This window comes from Delphinus delphis, chromosome 17 (assembly GCF_949987515.2).
Source record: "Delphinus delphis chromosome 17, mDelDel1.2, whole genome shotgun sequence".
In the NCBI taxonomy this organism is placed as follows: Eukaryota; Metazoa; Chordata; class Mammalia; order Artiodactyla; family Delphinidae; genus Delphinus; species Delphinus delphis.
The window spans coordinates 77,644,022-77,668,358 of record NC_082699.1 but is presented as its reverse complement, the minus strand read 5'-3'; the positions used below and the strand labels follow the sequence as shown (position 1 = coordinate 77,668,358).

Genomic DNA, 24,337 nt, shown 5'->3' with positions numbered 1-24,337 from the left:
GCCTCAGCTGGGCTGCCTGGAGCCTGCCCTGTATGTGCATAGTACAGGGGTCAGCTAGTGATTCAGGCAGAATTTATACTCAGAATTTGAGGTACCCCTCCGTGGCTTTCTTCTTCCTGGGATTTCCCCCCTCACTTTCCACCAGCTGTGGTGACCCAAATTCAGTCCTCTGGCTCTTCAAACCAGTAAGACTGGGGCTGTCTTTCTGGCTAGTGGCCATTAAACTGGGGACTCACCCAGTGCCGTTCCTTTCCTCCCAGTGGCAGCTTCCTCCAGAGCCTAACTGCTTTGTGCTGTCACAGGGCTGTTTCTTCTGTCCTAGTCCATAGTTGCTGTCTGCAAGAGGATTGGTCAAATAGGAGCTTCTCGAACTTGCCAGAAATACAAAGAGGTCACCGTTCTAAAGTAAGATTTTAGTAGAAATCACTTTTTTTCAAATAATTTTGAGATGTGTAACACCATAACCAAACAGAAGTGCGTTATTTCCTGCAGTTTGAGATACGTAATAAGTAAAGAGAGATGCAGTTTTGTATTCGTGAAGCGATATGTTCGGTCTGCTGTGCGTGTTTATAAGAGAAGAAGGAGGGAGGCGTGTGCTGCAACACTGGTCACTGCCCACTGCAGAGGTGCCGTCCCAGCTTTGTCTCAAGCCTTGTTTTCTACAAAGATACCAAGGGGGGTTGTTGAAGGGTCAGCTCCATTCCTTTGTGGTGAGGCGATGTTGGGTACTTAGAAGAGATCGTGTTTCAAAGCTGGCATTCCCATGAACTTGCCAGAACAAGCCATTTCCCTCGTGGCTTTTTTGTTCATCCAGTTTCTTGCTGCTCTTTCTCTGGATGTTTTTCAAATTAGCCTAAGTAGCTATGAATCCAGACTGATTTTCTGTCCAAAGCAAATTTTGTGATGTCATCATAAAATTATTATGTTTAGGTGATCAAAGTCCAATCTTTTTTAAAAAAGTTTTTCAAGCATAGAAGAAATGTAGTTTCGAAGAAAAGAATAGTATTACTATAATCATTCTCAGGAAAAAATGCTACAGAAATGAAATACATTTAAAAAAAATAAGGCAGGTAAAAGTACAGAACTAGATAGCATTTACTTAAAAGTCTTACTGGTTTTTTTCACCTACTTTATTTCTCCATCCTAACAGTGGATAGGACAGGCAGTATCATTCTCATTTATGAAGGAGGACACAAGTTGAAATGGGCCCAGCTGCCCAGCTCAGAAGGTGCTGCTCATAGCTGGTGCCCTTTCTGCTGGGACAGCGGGAACAGCTGGTCACCCACTTGGACTGATCGCCCCTGTCTACTCTAAATCTTGTCCGTGTTGGAGATTTTCTTCTGAATCTTAGCTTGGTACTGGAAACGAAGACGCTATTAGACCACTTTATTGCTCTCCATGAAAATACCTTAGAAGTAAGATCACATCTTGTTGCTCCAGAACGGAAATTTAATGAGCCCTCTCCATCAGCTTGCGGAGCCCGGGAGACCAGGTTCCACAGGGAGTGCCACAGGCCGGGAAGGGTCAACGCGTGCTTGCAAGTTTTTTTGTCCTTTACTGTGTGAATTGATTACTTTGATGACTTTTTCTCCTAAAGTGAGGGAAGTAGTGATAAAAAAAATAAAACTAACGTTAAATAAATACTCCTTTCCCCTCTTCCCAGTTCTCTTCCTAGATGGGGCTCGTGGATAAACAAAGAATGATTCTTACATGTTCTAACGTTTGTTAAATGAAAAGTCTTATGAGCTCTTATAGTTTTTTCTCTGGTGAGTTTGAGACTTAGAAACCACCATCCCAGGAAGAAGCATGAGGGCTCATTGCCAGTTCACATTAGGCAGCTAAAAGCTTTCAAACAGAATGTATTGCTACTAAAAATACTTGGACTTTGGGAAAATATGTTTAAATTTGACCTCCTTGACACTCTGCACATTCCAGTGTTTTGCTCTGGGTTCCTCAGCAGCTGTAAAGAGGAAAGTTCAGAACTGTCTCCATGGGCACTCTTACACCATCTATGGAAGAGCCTTCCCATCGTAAAAACAGATACTCCAGGAGTTATTTATGTTCTGCACTACTGTGAGCAACGAGTTATGCTTTCTCCACAGCGTTTTGACATGTTAGTTTTTGGTATGATACTGAGGAACTCGCTTCCCGGTTACCCCTGCGTTCCGTGTTCAGTGGTAGCAGGTGATGAGGGGCCGAGAGGGAGGCTTCAGACAGTGAATCAGTGGGTCAGAGGACAGTGAGTGTGGGCGGAGGGTCAGGGCAGGTGGTGCCCAAGAGGGTCTCCTTATGCAAGGGCCCTCCCATGACCTATCTGGAGGTGTTTGTGGGGAGCAGTAACCTTCAGGTCAGGGTGGCCCAGTTCACAAAACAGCCCATGTGAAATAAATTGCCTTCGTGAGACCTATTTAAAATAAGTCCCATTGCCTTAAAGAACCCGTCACGCTTGGCCTCCTCATAGCTTGCCTTTGTTTTAATGATTTGAAGAAGTTAGAAATAAGGACGATTTTTTTTACTTGATTTTTTTCCTGATTGTTATGGACTTTTTAGTTGTTTAAAACTACGCAATTTTTGGAAATTCTGACTTGGAGTCTGTTACTTGTTTTGAGGGCCAGGTGATTGAGAGCGGGGCGCTGAGAAGCTCCTAATCGGAGGCAGCCCTCTCTCAGGCCAGGGGTCTGTCTGAACCCCTGCTCCCAGCGGCCACCCTCCCGGCAGCCTGCACCCGTCCCCTGTGAGGCACGGGGAGGTGGTGACCGGTCTTCCTCACCAGCCAGTGCACGTGCTCGGCTGATGGTGGCTTCGCTCTCCTGTCATCACTAAGGCAGACTGTGGTCCGGGGTCTGTGCTAGTTCTGGGCGCGTGGAAAGCGGCAGCTCTCAGCCCATTGTGGGCAAAGGCCAAGCAAACAGGCTGTCGCACGCACTTGACCTGTGAATCGTGGGACCTGGGGCCAGGTTCCCAACAGCGCTGGCTCAGCGTGCATCTGGCCAGCCTCGAGGGTGCCGCCAGAGCCTGCACTGTTGTTAAAGTGTTGTGCTGTTCACTCAGCCATGACCGTCTAGACGGAGTGAGAAGAAAAACGAAATCATATTTTGAGGAGGGGGTTGCTTTTCTTTAAAGTGCTAATGTGGTCATGGAGGGAAACGTTCCCTTTCCTTAAAAAACAAAACAAAACAAAACTCCCATCTGTAGTAAGGGCTTGCTGACTCAGGGCAGTTACGAGTTGAATTCTGTGTGTCCTCTGCTGCTGTAAATTGCATGAGTGCAGCTGCGTGAGAAACAGCCTGCCCTCGCCTCCAGGCAGCAGGAATGTCTCCTGGAAACAGTCGAGCCGAGCCGGATTCCCAGATTAGAAAGAAAGGCTCTGGGGCCGCTGACCTCACTCTCTCATGAGCTGCTGGCGCTGGGAGGTTCTCTGCTGCCCTCCACCAGGAGGCTGGGACTGGGAAGCCCCAGGACGCGGCGGCGGGGCGGCGGGCGGGCGGGCAGCAGAGGGCGGTGGCCGCTCCCGCGATGGCCCAGAGCCCAGGTGCGGAGCCCTGAGCGGCCCGGCGGGTAAGTAGCCGCGTGACCCGGTGTGGAGCTGCCAGTTTCAAGCCGGCAGGAGTTTCAGAAGTGCTTGTAGATACTGTTGCGTTTCCTTCCTTCCTGATGAGGCAAAGTGCTGGTTAAAGTGAAAGTTGGTAGGAGGTCGTGAGCAGTGTGGGGAGCGTTGGGCCGCATGGCTGTTTGGTCGGTTGTTGTGCTGCTGTGGTGGCACTGTGAGGGCTGGGTCTGTGCTGTGTGGAGCGCTGCTCGGGATTTGCTCAGGGGAACTCTGCTGCTTAAAGGAAACTGGCGTTCAGACCATCCATCCTGGCCCCCCGTTGGTTTCCCAGCTCCTCCTTGTGTTGCCAGCTGCCCTTCCCTTACCTGAGGCTGTGCCCCTTGCATCAAGGCCATTCTGGAATCCTTTTGTGAAGTTAGAAACCCGATCCTCTTTCCCGCGGGGCTCCTCGGGTCGTCAGGGTGGGGTCTGGTGTGTGCGAGCTCCCCCCGTGTCAGCTCTCCTTACATACTGTGTTGTCTCTCTAGCACAATCCTGGAGGAAGAGAAGGTCCAGCAAGAAGAACGGATGAGGATGGAGTCCAGAAGGCAGGTCACAGTGTCCTGGGACTCTGGAGGGTCCGACGAAGCACCACCCAAGGTAGCAAAGGCCCCCAGCCCGTCTGGCATCATGCCTGTTAACTTGTGCGGTTTATGCTGTAGGCAGCAGCTGCCTGTGGGGAGAAAACCAAATAGCGGGTTATTCTAAGAGGAATCACTGCAACTTCTGTTCCTTGTTCGCCCCGCCGCATACCACCGCAACGTGCACCCGGTTCCCTAATTTGCGTTGCAGCTCTGAGCTGTTCGAAATCATGAGTGATTGGATTAGGCCTGACCTTCCAATCCCCCCCACCCCCCGCCACCGCCCCCTTCATCAGACTTAACTGAGCACGCCCTGCTCGGGGAGGTTTCTCTCTGCTGGTGTCAGGGACCTTCCTGATGACCAGACAGACTATAACCAAGCCGAGAATGCTTTACGTTTTGCTTTATTTTGAAAGGAGTCAGCTTCCACCTGACCCGGTCCTTTTGGGTTTGGTTTGGTTTGGTTTTGCTGAGAACCTGGTGCACATTTTCTGCCTTTCCTCATCTGTGGCGGTGGCTGGGTTGTCAGCGTGGGGAGGTCTGCCAGCAGCACCCCAGCCCTGCCCTGCGTCCTCCTGGCCTTCCGCAGGCGGCCAGAGCCTTCCCCTCTTGTTCAGCTGGGCTGGAGCTGGACACAGTTGGCCCTTAAACACTCTTCTCAGATCAGGATTCTTTGTTCTCCTTTTGCTTTTGACAGGATAGTATTTTCACACAGTGGCTTACTTGCCATGAATAATCCAGTTCAGATCATTTTCTGGATGGTAAATAGATGATAGGCTTTTTTGCAGTTAATAGTTACCTGCTACTTGATATTTGATTAGCTAAAAATATATTACAGGAACTATGACAATTCCTTACTTCATTGTCTTTTTGAAAAATGTTCAGAAATCTGTTCACAAAAAGTGCTATTTAAATATTGTACCCATTTTTTTTTATCATGATGCCTGAAATCTGTTTTCTCGGCCATTGTTTTAAACTATTACAGTAAATATTATTACACATTGAAAGTGAACACAGGTGACTGACCCTGTTCCTCAGAATTTTAGAGATGAAGGGTTCTGTAGTCTGGCTTCCTCCACCAGTGGGAAAACTGAGGCCCAGAGAAGGAGGAGGGCCTGTGGTCCGTTCTGTCGGTGTTACTATGGGCTGGTTCGTGCTGAGACCACAACGTTTCTCTGTCTCTCCTCGTGTTACAACAACGACGTCCCGAGCTACCCCCTGAAAAGCTGTGCACCCCAGCATCTGCGGCCTCCACCTTGTACACGGGTGTGCCCGTTTCCTCACTGACTACTGTGGAAGGGTGCAGCACCGGAGAGCCTTGAAGTTAATTTCTCAGGCCTGGAAACCAGGTGGATCTGTTCACAGGTGGCTCTGATGACCAGGTAGATTATCTGCCTGTTCCCAGCCTCACTTTCCTCATCTGTGAAGTGAGGGTACTAGTGTTCCCCACCTCTTAGGGGTGTTGTGAAGACCAAATGAGATGATGCATTCACAGCACTTTTTTTAGTCACAGGAGTGTAAGGAGCTCTACATAGTTGGTGATTGGCACAAATGATGTGCCAATGCTGTGCACAGCTTTCCCCTAAAACTCACAGAATTAACCCTTTCCATCTAAACGTGATTACGTATCTCAATCTGTATGATTTTTAATAACTTTCATGTGGCTGCGTTTTGAAGGCTGTGATATTAAGTTCATGGGCGGAGATGGAGTGGTTAGGCTTCTTTGTTTACAGAGCAAAGGTGAGTTCTGCTTACATTTTTAAATATCCTCACATTTCTTTCTTTAGGATGTTTTCAACGTGTATATTTTAAGGCTCTTTTCTGTAGTCAGAGATGGTTCTACCCTTCAGAGTGGGTCAGCAGACTATACCCCACTGCCTGTTTCTGTTGATGAACATTTTATTGCATGAACTGCCCCCTAGGCTTGTGTGTTGTCCATGGCTGGGTACCCCCTACACAGACGGACTTGAGTGGTTCCGTTACAGTATGGCTCAAAAAGATGAAAATATTTACTCTTTGGGAATTCCCTGGCGGTCCAGTGGTTAGGACTTTCCCCTAACTGAGAACTGAGAACCCCCTTGGCTTTCACTGCTGAGGGTGCAGGTTCAATCCCTGGTCAGGGAACTAAGATCCCACGAGCTGCACGGCGCAACCAAATAAATAAAATATTTACTCTTTGATCCCGAATTAAAAGGTTGGCAGCCCCCAGATTTTAAAAAAAATTTTTTTAATTAATTAATTTATTTTTGGCTGCATTGGTCTTCGTTGCTGTGTGCGGGCTTTCTCTAGTTGTGGCGAGCAGGGGCTACTCTTCCTTGCGGTGTGCAGGCTTTACATTGCGGTGGCTTCTCTTGTTGTGGAGCACGGACTCTAGGCGCACGGGCTTCAGTAGATGCGGCATGTGGGCTCAGTAGTTGTGACTTGCAGGCTCTAGAGCACAGGCTCAGTAGTTGTGGCGCACGGGCTTAGTTGCTCCGCGGCACGTGGGATCTTCCCGGACAAGGGCTCAAACCCTTGTCGCCTGCATTGGCAGGTGGATTCTTAACCACTGCGCCACCAGGGAAGTCCCCAGATTAAAATTTTAATGGATAGAGGGAATTCCCTGGCAGTCCAGTGGTTAGGACTCAGGTCTTCCATTGCCAAGGGCCCAGGCTCAATCTCTGGTCAGGGAACTGAGACCCCACTGAGATCCCACAAGCTGCGCAGTGTGGCCAAAAAAAAAAAAAAAAAAAATTTAATGGGTAGAAGATCACCTACATTAGTATATATATGCAGATGCTCGATGTTTTCATTTCTAATAATGTAAATATTGGTAGATATATTCCAGATAAGTAAAGGCTTGTGGAGTCCTCAGTAATTTCTGAGAACGTAAAGGCGTCCTGAGAATAGCTGCCTCAGCATAGTGTTTCTCAGCCCTGATCAGACCCAGCATTCCATTTATATAAAAAAATATTTTATAATACCCCGTTTACTAATCCTGAAATAAAATACATAGGTTATAAAATGACTTAATAATTTCAAGATACCAACACAGCCAAGAGACTGCGAACTGTACAAGAGAAATAAAAGTAACTTCTAATAGCATTATGCACACACCTGTATAAAATACTCGGGTATAATTACACTGGGAGGTGCAGTGGAGGAGCCAGGTGCCCACACCTGTGTGTGGTAGGCTCGCCCTGGATACAGCAGCTACACACGCAGACCCTGCAGCCACAACTGACTGTGGATCTCATTCGTCTTGATGATGTGATTTTCTAGAAGGGTGAAGAATCTTGGTAAAGTTCAAACGAAACAAAGTAAAATTGTCCATCAGTATTCACAGTAGTTGCTCTTCTGGAAAGTTCAGTGTCTGATAAACTATGCAAAATACCATTTGTGTTTGTATGTCAGACGGAGTTGGTTCTCGGTTCAGACTACGGGGCTCCTTGTTGTTGTTTTACCTGTGTAAGGTGGAGAAAGACCTGAACGTGGCACAGGCCCTGCTGTGCAGCCCCGCTGTCCCTCCCACCTGCTTGCCACCCTCAGTGCCGGGCCCTGCAGGCAGCAGGAGCGCCCTCTCGGTACCCTGGGCCCCCATCGGGGGCACTGCCATCCAGCTGAGGACCACGAGTGTAGGATGTGTTGGGTTTTCCTTTTTCTTCTTCCTCACTTGGGAGGCTTTCGACAAAAACTCCCCCAGCTCCATCGTTTGCTTCATGAAAATCCAAGTTTCTGTCTTTGAGGAGGAGATGCAATCAGCCTGCTAAACCTTGTACTTAATAGCAGGTGACACGTCTGGATACCTCAGCCCAGCTCAGCTCATTCGATCTTTGTGGCAGCCCTGTCCCCACCTCATTCTTGAAGGCACAGTGGGCAAGTTGCCCCGGCCCGGCAGTGGCCATTTCCTGGCCTGCCCTCTTGGCCGCCACGCTGAGTCCGTACTTGTAGAGAAGGAAAACAGAACTGTTAGCAGTACGTCCGTGCTCTCCGCAGCGGGTGGCTAACAGAGTTCCATTTTGTGGTATTCTTGGTGCAGTAGTTTCGTCTTCTGTAAGACATGTTTTCATATTTTTATCTGTTATCTTTATTCTGAAATGGAACCTTACAAGTGTTACCGTTTGCTACCCGTGTAAGTATTTGAGCCACTGGAGGATGTTCTGTGGAGATTTTGCCGTCTTTGATCTTTCCTTTTGTAATTCCCCTTTTCTTTGGTGAGTCACAGTGTGCTTGTCACAGAGTAGCAGCACAGCACAGCAGACTCTGGAGGCGGGCAGTTCTGCCGTTACCAGCTGTGCAGCCTGTTTGCATCACCTGACCTCTCTGAGCCTCTGTTTCATCCTCTGTAAAATGAGGTGATAATACTTCCTTGTACCATTGCTCTCAGACTTCTCAGATTGTACATACGACACCTAGCTCTACACGTAGGACACATTGAGTAAAAGTTTTGTATTTTGGTTTTTTTTTTTGAGTAAAAGTTTTTATTTTTGCCTGTGTTACTTAACCTGCCACCTCCAAAATGCAAGCCAGCAGACACAACTGTCCACCTGTCAGATAGCTGTGAATACTGTCCTAATTCCTGGGTCTGCACCCTCCCATACTTGGCCTCCAGGAAGCCTTTGCCACACGACCCTTGTAATGCATACATATTAACGCACCTTTCAAACGGCTGTTGCCACTGAAATGTCAGAGGACAGAGATAGTCAGACACTCTTGCCTCTTCCTAACCACTTGTTCAAGTGAAACCTTTAAAAATATACATCTGAAGAGCAGTCCCTAAGGGCTTCATGGAGCAAAATTGCCCGTGGCTCCCCCTCATGCCCTTCCCTCTCTCGGGGGTCTTGGGGGTCCGTCCTCACGTTTAGTTAAGTTTGGAGTAGACTGCACCCGGGGGCTGAAATGCGACAGGGCTAAAGGGGTGGGGGAGGCTTCCCACCCTCAGAGGCTTAACAGGCCCGCACAGCAGGGCGGGAGCAAGTGCAGGGGTAGCTGCAGTCCACGTGCTCGGAGGAGAGCAGGGGATATGCTTCTGTGTCAGGAGGGAGAGGGAGGGGTGACACGGGAGACCCGGGACAGGAGGCGGCACGCATTCCAGGCAGAGGGGGGTGACACTGCTTCGAGACTCAGACTCACTCAGAACTTAGCCAAAGTGAAGTGTGTGTTCATCCAGGACCACCTGTGTCCCCGGGAAAGCGACACAGGCACTTCCTCCCCTGGGCTCGCTGGGCCCCAAGTCTATTTCCTTCAAGTCTGGTCTTTATTCGCCTGGAGAGCCCTGAGTTTCCACTTTGTTAAATCCCTCAGGTTTAGGAGACTTTATTGACTTCATCTTCCGTTTCAGACTAGACCGTTCTTTTTGCTCTGAACTTTAAATTCACGTGTCAAACAATGAGGATTTTAGAGCTGGAAGTGACTTCGGGGCCCCTCCAAGTCAATCCAGTTCTTTAGATGAGGAAATGGGATCCGGCTGGTTCACCCACGTGCTCCCAGCCAGTGAGGAGCAGAAAGGAAAGCCTCCAGGTTTGCATTTCCGTGATGCTGAATGGTATTGAGCATCTTCTTATGTGCTTATTGGCCATTGGTGTATCTTCTTTGGGTCTACTCAGACCTTTTGCACACTGTTTACTTAGATTATTTGTCACTTTCTTGTTGAAGTTGTAAGAGTTCTTTCTATATTCTGGATATGAATCTTATCAGATAGATGATTTGCAGATACTTTCTTCCATTCACGGGTTGTCTTTTCACTTTCTTGATGTTGTCATTTGCAACACAAAACTTTTAATTTTGATGCAGTCCAGTTTATCTTCGCTTTTCTTTTGTTGACTGAGCTTTCGGCGTCCTAAGAAACCATGGCCTAACCCAGAGGGTCACAAAGATTTACTCCTGCGTTTTCTTCTAAGAGTTTTATCGTTTTAGCTCTCACGTTTGAGTTAATTTCTGTGTATGTTGTGAGGAAGGGGGGGGGGTCCAGCTTCATTTTTCGCATGTGGATATCCTGTTGTCCCAGCATTATTTGTTGAAAAGACCCCATGGAAATGTCTTCACACCCTTTATCATTCTTTCCAGCTAAGCTCTTATAGAAAATTATCTTTTTCTATTCTTTTTAATAAAATGCGGATTTACCAAAATAATCAGGATACTTATTCATGTGATGCTCTGTTGATTTGTTCACAGCCCAGCAGACCTGGTTATCCTAGTCCGAGGTCCAGCGAAGGGTTTCATCCCAGCCCACAGCACATGGTACAGACCAATCACTACCAGGTATACCGTTCATTACTGTCAAAAGATGTGTTATTTTATTCTTCAGCACATTTGGGGGTGGGGAAGGATACATTGTATATATTTATAAATTAAAACATTCATTTTTCTCATCGAACAAATAAATGATTCTCTCCCAAGCCCCACGTTTCCTTACCTTGTAAATAAGAACAGCTATGGGACATTTCCTGTAGGCCTTTTCAGCTTGCAATGCTCGTTTGATCCTTTCATGCCGTTGGTGTCATATAGGAAACTGCCTTAGATCGTTTGAAATCTCTTTGTTGTGAAAATTCCTAGAAGTTCTCTGGCAGTGATAGATCTCTTCTGACCAGAAATAGTCGCTGATACAGCATTTTATGTTTAGTAGAGTTTGTTTTTTTTAGTAGAGTTTTTTATTAAAATATTTTCATTCAAATAAGGTGTGAGAACTACCTGTACATCTTATTTGAAAGTTTAGTGATTACATATTGTCAGTATGGGGTTTTGGTATGAATCAGTGCCTAGAGACCTAACAGATGCTTGGAAGCTTTGCTGAAGGGAATTTGGAATATGGATGTGGCTGTGCTTTATCTCATTTGAAAAGTAGCTGCCAGCCCTGGCTGCCCAGAACCAGCCTAATGAGTTAGGGAAACAGATACTGATGCCTTGTCTCTCTTTCTCTTGATGGAGGGAGAACCATGTAAAGAAATTCCTCTCACTTTCCTTCTGCTTTGAAATTTTTCTCCATGTCCAGCTCAATGTTTTTCTCTGCCTTTGAGATCATTGGTAGACTGTGAAGGCCTGCCTTCTGTCACCATCCACGCTGGTTCACTAGAGGACAAGCATTTGGGGGTCTTGTTTGTTCTTTGCTGGTGGAGTAGTAGTGAGTTGGGCAGGAAAGGGACTTGTAGAGAGATGGCTTAACCATGTTTATGGCCCATTGCTTTTACATCCGAGGATGGTCTGCTCTCAGCACTGTAATAAGTGTAGAATTCCAAAGTGAAGAATTTCTGGTTTCCTAGTGTCTGTTTGCACTAGCTGTCGACTGTGGCCATAACAGACCGCCTTTCTCGAGGCTGCAGTTGAGTCCATTTCCTCGCCTTTACCGGCTTCTAGAGGCACCTGCATTCCTTGGCTCGTGGCCCGTTCCTCCACTTCAAAGTCCAAGTATCTCTCTGACTGTTCTTCAGTAGCCACACCCCCTTTCTCTCCCCTCTGCTTCCCTCTTGCATTTTTAGGGACGCTTATGATCACGTTGGGTCCACTCAGATCGTCCAGGTTAATCTCCCCACCTAATGATTCCTAATTGATAATCACATCTGCACAGTCCCTTTGGCATGTAAGCTACCATATTCACACAGGTCCCAGGGATTAGGGCGTGGACAAGCTTGAGGAGCCGTTATTCTGCTGCCACATTATTCTCTATAATCTCAGTTACTTCCTTTCACGTGGAAAGCAGAACTGTGCAGAAGTCGTACTGCGTCAGACCCTGACCTGGCCGCTTCACTCACCCACAGGTCTCTGGCTACCCTGGCTCACATGGAATCACAGCCGTGGCTGGCAGCATCTACCCAGGTCAGGCATCTCTTTTGGACCAAACGGATTCGTGGAATCACAGACCACAGGAGATATCGATGTGGCAGCCCAACGTGGAGGTAAATTGGATGTTCTTGGGCTTTGCTTTGTTAACTGATGAGGCTGTGCCCAAGGTACAGGATTTCTAAATGCTGAGATGTGTCAATTTAGATGCCCTCACTCTAAGATCAGATGCTCTCTGGGTCTGAGAATCTTCACTCAACGATGGAGAGATGCTGCCATCATTAGCCCATTCATTTGAAAAGCAGGGCCTACATGAGGCCAAGGAACAGACAGCCTCCAGCTCTGCGGACCGTGTGAATTTTTACTGAATTTTCTTGGTAAAACCAAGAACCACTCCTATAATATTAAAAATCATTTCTTTGAATCCAAGAACATCTGTAGTTGTCTGCTCTTAAGCTCTTTTCCTTGGAGTGCACGTGCTTTATACTCTGTACTAGGCGTGTGTCGTATTTAATCCTCCTCCCATTATTTTACGTCCAGATTGTTTCCACTTTTTCGCTCTAACTAGTGATGCATTCTCTGCCCCATATCTTGGATTACTTATTTAGAGTAGGTCCCTGCAAGTGAACCATTGTATGCGTTTTAAAGCTGTTTCACGCACGGTAACTTGTAACCCCCAGAAAAGTTGCTCCCGCCGGCAGAGTAGAAGAGACGCTACTTCCACCACGCTTGCTGTTTTGCTTAATTGTTTGGAAAGACACACAGAAAGAAAAGTAAGAGCCTCACACACAGACTTCTGAGAGTGGACCTTTTCACTCCTCCTCCAGGACTCTGCAACACTGGACCTGCGTGGCATCGGGCAGGTGTTGCCGACCCACCTGATGGAGGAGCGGCTGATCCGGCAGCAGCAGGAGATGGAAGAGGACCAGCGCTGGCTGGAGAAGGAGGAGAGGTTTCTGGTAACTGAGTCTCAGAAAGTCCTTGCACCCCTAAGCCTCTGGAGTTGGCTCTACTGCAGATGATGGCAAACCTCATCTGTTCCAAAGCAGGAGCCTTTGTTTTCCATCTGCTTCCTAAAACTTGCAATAGTGGGTCGTTCGCTTTTCTTGAATTACTTTTTCCGGATAAATTTCTAGGAGGTCTGCAGTAGAATCATGGGCTCAGATGTAGAACCGTTTCTGTGGTTTTGTGTTACTGCCACGTTTACACAGAAACGACTCCCACTGAAGTGTCAGCTTGCACACAAGACACTGCCTCTCGCTACTGCAGGCACATGACTAGACGGCCCGGGGGCCCCGGGCTTGCCTTCCTGGGCTCCTCTGGTTCGAGGTCTGAGAGACGCAGACCTCCTGCCACATGCCTCTGGGGTTGTGGGCAGCAAATGTCTTCCTGGGACAACTCTTGTCGACAGCCCCTCAGAAGTCCCTGGGGATAGAGGAGCGGTGACAGAGTGGCCTGTGTGTGTCACGTGGTCCTCAGCCTTAGGACCCCTCCCCTGTCACCCTGCGCAGTTACTTCAGCCTTCCTGAAGTAGCCTGAAGAGAAGAAGGCCTGGACGGAGCCAGGACTCAGAGTGCTTCCGCAAAGCCCGTACCTGGCTGGTCCAGAGCTGGTCCCTCACGCTTTGACCATAAACATCCCGAGACCACCTCTACGTCACCCTCTGTGCTGAGGGACCAGACACTGATGAGGGGATACAACGCTGTTCACGCATCTCTGGAAGTCCTACAGGCACAGAAACATTAAATCAACAACCAGTGGTTTTACGAGACAGCGGTTCATCACCTGTGATCCTGATTTCATTCTTTATACGGGGCTTTCTTTTTGAAAACTGTAGTTTCAAATTAAACAAAGCAAGCTGTGCACAAGTTCGGTGAGGCACGTTTTAACCTCCCGGGTGGCCGCTGCCCCCGCTGCAGGGGGGTGAGGGCCGTCTCGGCGCGAACGGGGGCCTGGGAGCAAGTCACACTAGGTGGAGGCACTTTCTCTCCTTTCTGTTCTTTTTCTTCTCAAGTGGAGCCTGCAGACATCACACACACCCCACACTCATTTAACTGCCGGACAGGACTAATGCGCACAGCCCTGTCGCAGCTTAATGGTTAAGATCGCACAAAGTGCTTACCACGTGTCGCTCACCATCCTACATATTCCTCATACAGAAAGTCATTCAGTCTTTATAACCACCCTGTGGGGAAGAGACAGGTCCAAAATATTTTATCCGAAACTCTTGAGGGTTCTGTGTGCTACACTATTTTTTTGCTTTAGGAAGTTAATGAAGGGAATCCCCTGGCGGTCCAGTGATTAGGACTCAGCGCTTTCACTGCCGGGGACCAGATTCAATCCCTGGTCGGGGAACTAAGATCTCGTAAGCCTTGCAGTGCGGCCAAAAAAAAAAAAAGAAAGAAAGAAAATTAATGAAATATGACGCACATGCTGTATATTATGTAAGTATTCCAATAGCATACAGAGTTAAAAGCACTAACGCTCTTACAGCAAAACAAAGGTGTTCACATTACCAGGTGTAAAGACAGCCCTCACATCAGGTCAGGTCAGGTTTTGCCACAAAATTAGTTTCCTTCAAGCTTAAAAAAACAAACAAACTTACCAGTCTTTTAGTACATTTTAGATTTTGGAAACGAGGATAAAGGACAGTGTACCTATCCTTTATTACCCTCGTGTTAGAGATGAGGAAATTGCCCGAGACCACTGGGTAGCGTTGGCCGAGCCGGGGTCTTCGGTGCCCGCCACTCTGCCAGCTGGAGTGCCCGGCTGCACACGGCTCAGCGCCCCCACGGACTAGTGCTCCTCTGCACGTGCATTTACTGTAACGTATACGAAATATCGCTGGGCGCTGTGAACCATTCACTTTTGAACAAAAGTTTCATCATATCAAAATTCTAAATTATTTAAATCAAAGCGTATCTTGAGATTATAAGGCAAGCGGCAAAAATTGGTTATTATTATTTACTATACTAATCTGAGCAAATCTATTTGGATATTATATCAGTTCCAAGAATACAGCTGCTGTTCCCTAGCCCTACATTTTAACCTTTTGTCTAGATAGCCTACTTTCCCGCATTGATTTGTATTTTAAAAAGGCAGTGTTACCGACTCTTCAAACTCGAGTTAGTATACGTAAATACCAGTGTCTGGTGTATGATCGCCCTGAGAGTGGAGGAGGCCGCGGCCGTGAGCTGCTCTGACAGAGCGCAGCCGGCGGCGAGAGCAGGAGGGGGGCCTGGGGGTGCCACTCGGGGTCGGGATGATGTTGGCGCCCAGGCCTCGAGATAGATTGGAATTTGCAGGGCAGACAGGCTCAGGAAGTGTGCTCATGCCTTGGGAAGAGCTTGCTGGTGGGGAAGGTGATCGGCCCAGGCCCAGGCTCCATCTTCCCAGCGATGTCAGGTACTCTGAATCAGAAACTGCCGGCTCATCAGCCGTAGGGGTTGTCCCTTTTAATTGAGATAATTTACGTACAGTGGACTGCGCAGGTCTTAAGCGTACAGTTTGGTGAGTTTTGATAAATACATTAAGTCCATATAACCCATTCTCCATACGTGTGACATTTCTGTCACTCCAGATGGCTTCCATGCCACGTTGAAAATCCACTAATGAAGTCGTATAATGAACTCCCCCCGGGGAGTCCAGTCAGTGCTGTGTCCTGTGACAGCCTCAGTGTACCTGTCTCCTCAGCCTGGGACATTTCCATTTGTTCCTGATCCCTTTTATTTCTCCCATGTAACTTTATAATTTTCTCTAAGTCCATCTCTTCCCTTATTAAATTACTGCCCATTCATTTAGAGCTTCCCGTCACTGATAATGGTATCTCATTTTCATTGAACTTTTTAGTTGTTATTTCCGTGTATGCATATGCAGTTGATTTTTAGGAAATTATCTTGTATGTAACAATATTTATCACATGAAATTTTTCTGACTGATTCCCTTGGATTTCTTCTATTCATGCACGGTTATCACTTTTTAAAAAACATTTTCTTTCTTCATTTTCAGTTATGTATCTCATATTGCCCCTGAAGCATCTCTTGCCAACTTTGTATTAAACAGGTTCTTGCCTGCTTTTTTATTTTTATTTTTATTTTTTTAAACCCCACATTTGTTTATTTATTTATTTTTGGCTGTGTTGGGTCTTCGTTTCTGTGCGAGGGCTTTCTCTAGTTGTGGCAAGCGGGGGCCACTCTTCATTGCAGTGCGCGGGCTTCTCACTATCGCGGCCTCTCTTGTTGTGGAGCACAGGCTCCAGACGCTCAGGCTCAGCAGTTGTGGCTCACGGGCCTAGTTGCTCCGCGGCATGTGGGATCTTCCCAGACCAGGGCTCGAATCCCTGTCCCCTGCATTAGCAGGCGGACTCTCAACCACTGCGCCACCAGGGAAGCCCATCCTGCTTTTATTTTTAAAGATAATGTCCGTAATAGTTTTCTCCATTAAGTATAATGCTGGCTCTCTATTTTTAAAATAACCTTTTTAAAGCTTTTAAAAGGCTTAACGTGATGAATTACATGAAGCATTTTGCTTGGTTTTATGCTGGACCCTCATTCCAGAGAGAAGTCCCCACTAAGTCGTGGTTGATGATCCTTTGAAGGTCCTGGTGTCTTTTGTTTGTGATGTTTTATTAGAATTTCTTATCGATCTTCATAAGCAAGAGTGAGTTACTATTGTCATTGTTAATGGTTTCAAGATCAGAACAGTGTTGATGTCCTCAGTCGAATAATCCCTGCCCCATCTGCGTTGGCCGTTGGTCAGGCAGCCGGTATAGGTGGGGGGCTGAGAGCAAGTGAGCCGTCAGGACGGGCCCGGCCTCGGCGTGAGCAACTGGGTGAGCGAGCCACAGCGCCACTGCCAGGGGAGGGAAGGTGAGGAGGTGAGGGCAAGTAAATGTCAAGGCTGGGGCGTCGTACATGGCATCTCTGAGATCCTGTCCCCTCCAAGCTGTGTTTCGTGCCGCAGCCGCGGTGACATTTCTACACCTCGGGTCTGATCCTGGCCTTCTCTGACTTAAAACCTCCCAGTGGCCGCCACAGGATGACCACCTGGGGCCCTCCATCCTTCCTGTCCTTGAGACGCAGCCCCTGTAGGTCAGCCCTGGTTGTGACAGAGCGGACGGAGCGCAGGGGAGGCCCAGCATGCAGGGCCATCAGGGCAGGCTGAGCAGCTGAAGAACATGCCAGGTTGAGGGCACACCGAGTGCAGGAGCCTAGGCTCTGGGGTCAGCTAGGGGAGGCTTCAAAATCCTAGTTACCGCGGCCCTACGTGAGTTGTTTAACCTCTCTATGCTGCGATTTGTTAATCTGTAAGATAATTATAATTTCCTCTGTAGAATGCAAGAATGCTTTTCTGTAGGGTTGAGTGGAGGATTAAATGTATAACGCATAGACAGTGGAAGGGATAAGGAATACACCATTAATTTTTCCAAGGGCTTTTAATCTCTCGTTCAGTTTGTTCTCTGTAGCAGGCAGGAGCGCTGCATTGATGAGAATCTAGAAGCCTAGATCGTACACATCGCCCAGAGTACCTGCAGGCGGCTCCCAACCCGAGCTGAGTGTCATAGATGGGGTGAGAGATTTTAGCCAGTGTCGAAGGGAGTCTGCAAAGGAGCGTCGCTGGTATCACGCAGGAGCTGGACACCCTTTCACTGGATTTATTTGTTATCAGTGAACCTTAATTCGTTGTTTGTTTTGGGGGGTTTTTTCCCCTTAATTCATTTTTGCTGTTGTTAGGGCTCCCTTAGGAGCCCTGGCTGTGTCTGACCGCCACGTTTCCCCGAGGAGGCAGAAGCTGCATGCAGGACGTGGAGCCCTGTAGGCCAGATGCTTCCCAGTGCAGGCTTCTCAAGCTGTCAGTGAAGGAGGACCCGTTTCTATTTTTTTTCCTAAACCACTGTAGACCTGATATTCTAGTGAAATAAAATAAGAAGCAGTTACTAGAAAAAGGAAATTTTTAAAAAGGTGTACAGACTTTTATTATGAGCTCCAACAGACTTAAAAATTACTATTTCAGATTGCTCTAGAAATTTCTAAAGATGCTCATCCTCTGTTTCTGTCTCATCACGACCTGGTAACAGCAAGTCATTCCTGACCCGCCCTGGTCCTCGGACTGTGCTGGGAGCAGCCCTGCCGCTCCCTTCCATGAGGTCAGCTTGTACCCGGGTGGAAGAGTCATGTTCTTACTGGAAAAATTAAAGTTGCTTTGTCAGTAGCGATTCCCAGATTTTTTCTGACAGATCAGAATCGATAGCTGTTTATTGAAGCCTCCTGTTTTAGGACTTACATCATTGTATGAGGCTACTTTTTATCGAGCACTTTGGAGAGTCGAGCGGAGCATCCCTCCATCAGCACACATAAGGCAGGCTCTTGCCCTGGGGCACACAGCTGTGACCTACAGCGCAGGGTCTTTGTGGTGTCCCCACCCACTTCTGTGATCTCAGTGCAGCCCGAGTGGCTTCTGAGTTGCCTCTGTGCCTGTGAATCCACAGCTGTAAAAGCTCTCTTGCAAACTGGCCAGAGAGAGAGCTGGCAGCCTTGACTAGAACCTCAGTCCATTGAGAGGACTTTCTTTCCTATTGGGTGCTGCTTAAAGAGAGAGTAACTGTGTTACTTGTTTATTTTTATTGCCATGCACACAGTCATTTTCTAATGCAGGGCTGTGCTGAAGATAGGATTTTAATTTTAAAATGAGAAAGTTTTGAGTATATAAAGCCTGCTTTGTGTCCTGAGAAAGGAAATGAATGTTTGAGCTGTTTTCCCTCTCGCAGCAGAGCCAGTCAGCAGGAATGAAAGGTGAACATCAAGATGGGGTCAGAGAGTCCAAGACGGGGACTCTGCTCTCAGCCAGGCCACATCCCCCCATGTGTATTCCACAGTCCAGATTTGAAGACAATGTGTAGTGCAAGGAGAAAGGACTTTGAGTTGAGAGCCTTAGGTTTGAAGTTTTCTAGAGTGATAGCAACATGGGACTAGAGATCAAGCCTGAACGGTTGGTTACTGTGTCCCCAAAACCGAAAGCGGCGCCTTCAGCCCCCATCTGTTGCCTAAGAGAAGGGAATACGCATGCCCACACGGAAAAGAACTGGAGATAACCCACCTGCCCGTTAACAGCAGAACGGATGCAACAAGGGCATGTTGCACAACAGTAAGAACGAACAAACTGCTACACACAACCACAGGGCTGAATCTTAGACACCGTGTTTACAAAAGATGTCAGACACACAAGAGTGCTTCTTACGGGACCCATTTGTATGAAGTTCAGAAACAGTCGTCTGGGCTGGAAGTCAGAAGAGGGGTCCCTTTGGCGAACTGAGCCTGCGGGTTATCTGCTGTGTGTCTTGATTGGGGTGGCGTGTTAGGCAGGGGTACTGACCTTTACACTTAAGAACTGTGGGCTGTGTTGTATACAAGTTATACCTGAATTTGAAAAGAAGAAAGAAAATGCATACCTGATGGGGAAAAGAATCAAATAGGCCCAGACATTCTTTATGTCTATTATCCATTTCTGTAAGATTTTAGATAGAAATTGCCTTTGCCTCCTTTCTGTCTTTAGTATTACTATCTTCAGATCCAGAATATTTTGTTTTGAAGTGTAATTGACTTAGAATATTGTATTAGTTTCAGGTGTACAACACAGGGATTCAGTATTTTTATATATTACAGCATGATCATCAGTGTAGGTCTGGTTACATCTGTCACCATACGAAGTTATTACAGTATTAGCCAATCCATTTCCCACACTGTACATTACATCTCATTGACCCATTTATTTTATAACTGGAAGTTTGTCCCTCTTAATCTCCCTCACCTATTTCACTCATCCCCCCCACCCCTCCCCTCTGGCAACCACCTGTTCTCTGTATCTGTGAGTCCGTTTCTGTTCTGTTTGTTCATTTGGTTTTGGGGAGGTTATTTGTTTTTTGTTTTTTTAGATTCTACATATAAGTGAAATCATACAGTATTTGTCTTTCTCCGATTGACTGACTTCACTTTGCATGATACCCTCTGTGTTGTTGCAAATGGCAAGATTTCATTCTTTTTTTACGGCCGACTAATATTCCATTGTGTGTATATGTACCACATCTTCTTTATCCATTCCTCTATAAGTGGGAAGTTAGGTTGCTTCCATATCTTGGCTATGGTAAATAATGCTGCAGTGAACGTAGGGGTGCATATATCTTTTCAAAGCAGTTTTTTGGTTTTCTTCAGAAAAATACCTGGAACTAGAATTACTGGATTATATGATAGTTCTATTTTTTTTTTTAATTTATTTATTTTTTTGCAGTACGCGGGCCTGTCACTGTTGTGGCCTCTCCTGTTGCAGAGCACAGGCTCTGCACGCACAGGCTCAGTGGCCATAGCTCACGGGCCTAGCCGCTCCGCGGCACGTGGGATCTTCCTGGACCGGGGCACGAACCTGTGTCCCCTGCGTCGGCAGGCGGACTCTCAACCACAGCGCCACCAGGGAAGCCCCTGTTTGTTCGTTTTAATACTTTTTTTTTAAAAGGAAACTTTATTACTTTTATTTATTTATTTTTTTGGCTGCATTGGGTCTTCGTTGTTGCGCGGGCTTTCTCTAGTTGAGGCAAGCGGGAGCTATTCTTCCTTGCAGTGCGCAGGCTCACTGTGGTAGCTTCTCTTGTTGCGGAGCATGGGCTCCAGGCACTCAGGCTTCAGTAGTTGTGACACGTGCGCTCAGTAGTTGTGGCTCATGGGCTCTAGAGCGCAGGCTCAGTAGTTGTGCCACGTGGGCTTAGTTGCTCCGTGGGGATCTTCCTGGACTAGGGCTCAAACCCGTGTCCTCTGCATTGGCAGGCGGATTCTTAACCACTGTGCCACCAGGGAATTCCTTTCATAATTTGTATATTTCTAGTTATGGTCTTTTCTTTTTTGATTAGAGAAGTCCCTTTAACATTTCTTGTAAAGCCAGTTTTGTGGTGCTGAACTCTTTTACGTAACTTTTGCTTGTCTGTTAAACTCTTTATCTCTCCTTCAAAGCTGAATGATAGCCTTGCTGGGTAGAGTATTCTTGGTTGTAGGTGTTTTCCTTTCATTATTTTGAATGTATGGTTCCACTCCTGGCCTCTGCAAAGTTTCTGTTGAAAAGTCAACTGATAGTCTTATGGCAGTTCTCTTGTACGTAACAAGTTGCTTCTCTCTTACTGGTTTTAAGATTCTCTCTTTATCTTTAGTTTTTGCCATTTTAATTATGTATTTAGTGTGGACCTCTTTGGGTTCATCTTGTTTGGGATTCTCTGTACTTCGACTTGGATGTCTCTTTCCCTTCCCATGTTAGGGAAGTTTTCAGCTATGGTATTTTTCAAATAAGGTCTCCACCCCTTTCTCTTTTCTCCTTTTGGGACCCCTATAATTTGAATGTTAGTATGCTTGATGTTGTCCCAGAGGTCTCAAACTATCCTCTTTTTTTTTTCTTTTTTCTGTTTATCTTGGATGATTTCCACCGCTCTGCCTTCCAGTTCACTGATCCATTCCCCATTCCTCTGTATCCAGTCTACTGTTGATTCCTTCTAGTGTATTTTTTCAGTTATTGTATTCTTCAGCTCTGTTGGGTGCTTCTTTGTATTTTCTAACTCTTTGTTAAACTCTCACTGTGCTCACCCATTCTTCTCCCAAGTTTGTTGACCGTCTTTATGATCATTACCTTGCACTCTTTCTTCGGTAGATTGCATATCTCCACTTTGCTTAGTTCTTCTTCTGGGGTTTTGTCTTATTCTTTTATTTGGAATTCCTCTGTCTCCTCATTTTGCCTAATTGTCTGTGTTTATCTCTGTGTATTAGGAAGGGTCAGTTACATTTTTTCAATCTTGGAGAAGTGGCCTTATGTAAGAGACATCCTGTGGAACGCAGCAGCACCCTCCCCTTTGGTCACCAGAGCTGTATGCTTTTGTCCCATGTGTGGGTTGTGTGGGTCCTTCTGCTGTGGCTGGGCCAGCTACCGTGGGCAGCTGGTAGGTGAGGCTGGCCCAGCCCTGTTGGCTGCCTGGCCCTGCCTTGTCCAGTGGCTGCCAGCCTGCTGATAAGAGGGGCTGGGTACTGGGGCAGCTGGTTGTGGGCCCCAGAGGGCTAGAGATCTAGAATATTCTGTAAGGGGAAAACAGGAGAATTTAGCTTCACCCAGTAGCAGAAACAATAATAGAATCTCTTCTTTTTGACAGGCTGTCTTTGGCTAGATCGCTCTTTAGTTCCCAGCATGACACCTTTATGCAGACAGGCTCTGTCGACTATATGAGGAAAACGCTTAAATATTTCTATTCATGGAACACAAGTGGACTTTACATAGATAGGCCTCCTTTAAGATAGAAACGCTGGGGCTTCCCTGGTGGCACTGTGGTTGAGAGGCCGCCTGCTGATGCAGGGGACACGGGTTCGTGCCCCAGTCCGGGAAGATCCCACATGCCGCGGAGCGGCTGGTCCCGTGAGCCATGAGCTGCTGCGCCTGCGCGTCCGGAGCCTGTGCTCCGCAACGGGAGAGGCCGCAACAGTGAGAGGCCCGCGTACCGCAAAAAAAAAAAAAAAAAAAAAAAAAAAAAGATTGAAACTCTGTCTTTGGAAAAGTATATCATTGGGGAGTTGTTGTGCATAAAGAAAAATAAGCCATTTCATGTATTTTATATGAAAGTAAAAATAGATAATTCATGTAAATACATGAAACCCAGCACCTTACTCTATAAGCAAACAATATATGAACAGCTTTTGTTTAAGTAAAAATGTAAATAAAATATTTTCCGCACATAGAAGATACTAAATATTTGTTGCCTGATTGAATCCAGCTCGTGTCGCCTGTAGCAACCGGTTCTGCCTTTCTAAGCTTCACGTTCCTCCTCTGTAAAATCTTTTCTCCTTTGCATTTTTATTAATGCATTCCTTCAGCACATATTTACTAACCATCTCATATGTGCACATTTCTGTGCCAAGCACTTACTTAATCCTTATAATAACTGTGTGGGTGAGGAAATGGGTTAGGAGAGGTGAACCTTGTCCAAGGCAGCTTAGCATCTGTGAGACGAAACAGAGACGTTCTACTACTTAAGGAAGGGGGAGGGGCATTTTGTTTATTGATTGACTGCAAGTTCTAAGTGAAGTCCAGCAGCGCTGGGGCAAGTCCATCGCGGACCAAGGCAGGACCAGCATGGCGGCTGATACGCTCAATTTCTCAGATGTTTAAACCCTGTGACTCAGTAATTCAGTTCTTAGAAATCTGTCCCCAGGAACTAATCAGGAATTTAGTCAAAGATTTGTGTACAAAGATGTTTACCCACAGCCTACTTATGCAGTTGAAATTTTGAAAATGGCCCAAATGTTCAACAAACAGCAGGATAACTGTTTATTCTACTTGACACGTACATGGCAGTGACTCAGTACTTTGCCAATATTAACTCGTTTAATCCTGACAAGGATTGGGGTAGTGCATGGCAGGTGCTGTTATTGCCCCATCTTAGAGATGAAGAAGTTGAGGCCTGGGTCACACAGCTGGCAAGGGCGGAGGCTGACCTGAACCCCGATGGCTACTGCCAGAGCCCAGGCTGTTTCCACCTTTCTCTGTGTGTGACAACATTCATGCTCTGGAATATTATACAGTATTCTAACGTTTTTACCAATTTCCACCGTATAATATTATATGAAGGTTATGGAATTATATGACATGGTTTCACTTTTGAAAACACACATTTAAAAGAAAGAGACGAAGCTCGTTTCTCCATCAACACCCCCGACAGGTGCTTGCGGTTGGTGTCCTCAGCATTGGGCCCTCCTCAGGTGTAGAAAGTACGACGAATCAGATGTCAAGACGTTCTTTGCCTAACAAGGAAGTTGTGACTGCCTGATCTCTGCCAAATAGAGGGTCTGTAAGATACAGCAGACTGGCAGAGTCTAAGAGATGAGCGGTCAGCCAGCGTGCCTGGCGGGGGCAGGGGGCAGGAGTCGGTGTGGCTTCCTGGGGACTCCGTGAAATCCATGCCATCGTGGGGCAGGCTGGGGCCGCCTCACAGCATTGCTTTCACGAGGAGAAAACCTACCAAGCTCCACACCTTGACAGCATGTGGCCTACTTTGTTAATCTTATGTTAGTGAAATTCATTTACTTATATGAAGTCAAGATTTCTGTTTGGTTTCTGTATTCTGGATGCAGTGCCGGGGGAAAACTTGTCACTGGACCATTTGCTGCTTTGGCAAGACAGCCAAGTACATATAAGCCTTAACGTGCCAGGAAGCGGGCATTGGTGCCTCCTCCTGGGGTGGGGATTTTCTAGGTGAAGAAAACTCGCTTTGCTGCTAGGAGGAGAGGTGGAGTGCACACCTTCATGTGTCATATGGGGTCAGGGCACAGGTGCCAGTCCTGTTAGCTATACACATGTGCAGAGAAAGGGGCTTTGCTGGGGCAGCTGACCTGGGCTT

General features: G+C 46.9%; 1 protein-coding gene across 9 annotated transcripts in view; it reads left to right on the top strand.

Annotated features, from left to right (window-relative positions):
• Nucleotides 1–24,337, top strand: part of PTK2 (protein tyrosine kinase 2) — a 252,711-nt gene that overhangs the window by 210,626 nt on the left and 17,748 nt on the right. For 8 of the 9 annotated variants that reach the window (XM_059995248.1, XM_059995242.1, XM_059995249.1 and 5 more), the window contains 4 exons: nt 4,078–4,189; nt 10,324–10,410; nt 11,904–12,041; nt 12,753–12,884. In XM_059995248.1, the coding sequence (XP_059851231.1) occupies nt 4,078–4,189; nt 10,324–10,410; nt 11,904–12,041; nt 12,753–12,884 (469 nt within the window). Of the gene's footprint in view, nt 1–3,420; nt 3,559–4,077; nt 4,190–10,323; nt 10,411–11,903; nt 12,042–12,752; nt 12,885–24,337 lie in introns of those variants that run through there. The other variant, XM_059995247.1, reaches the window with a different exon arrangement.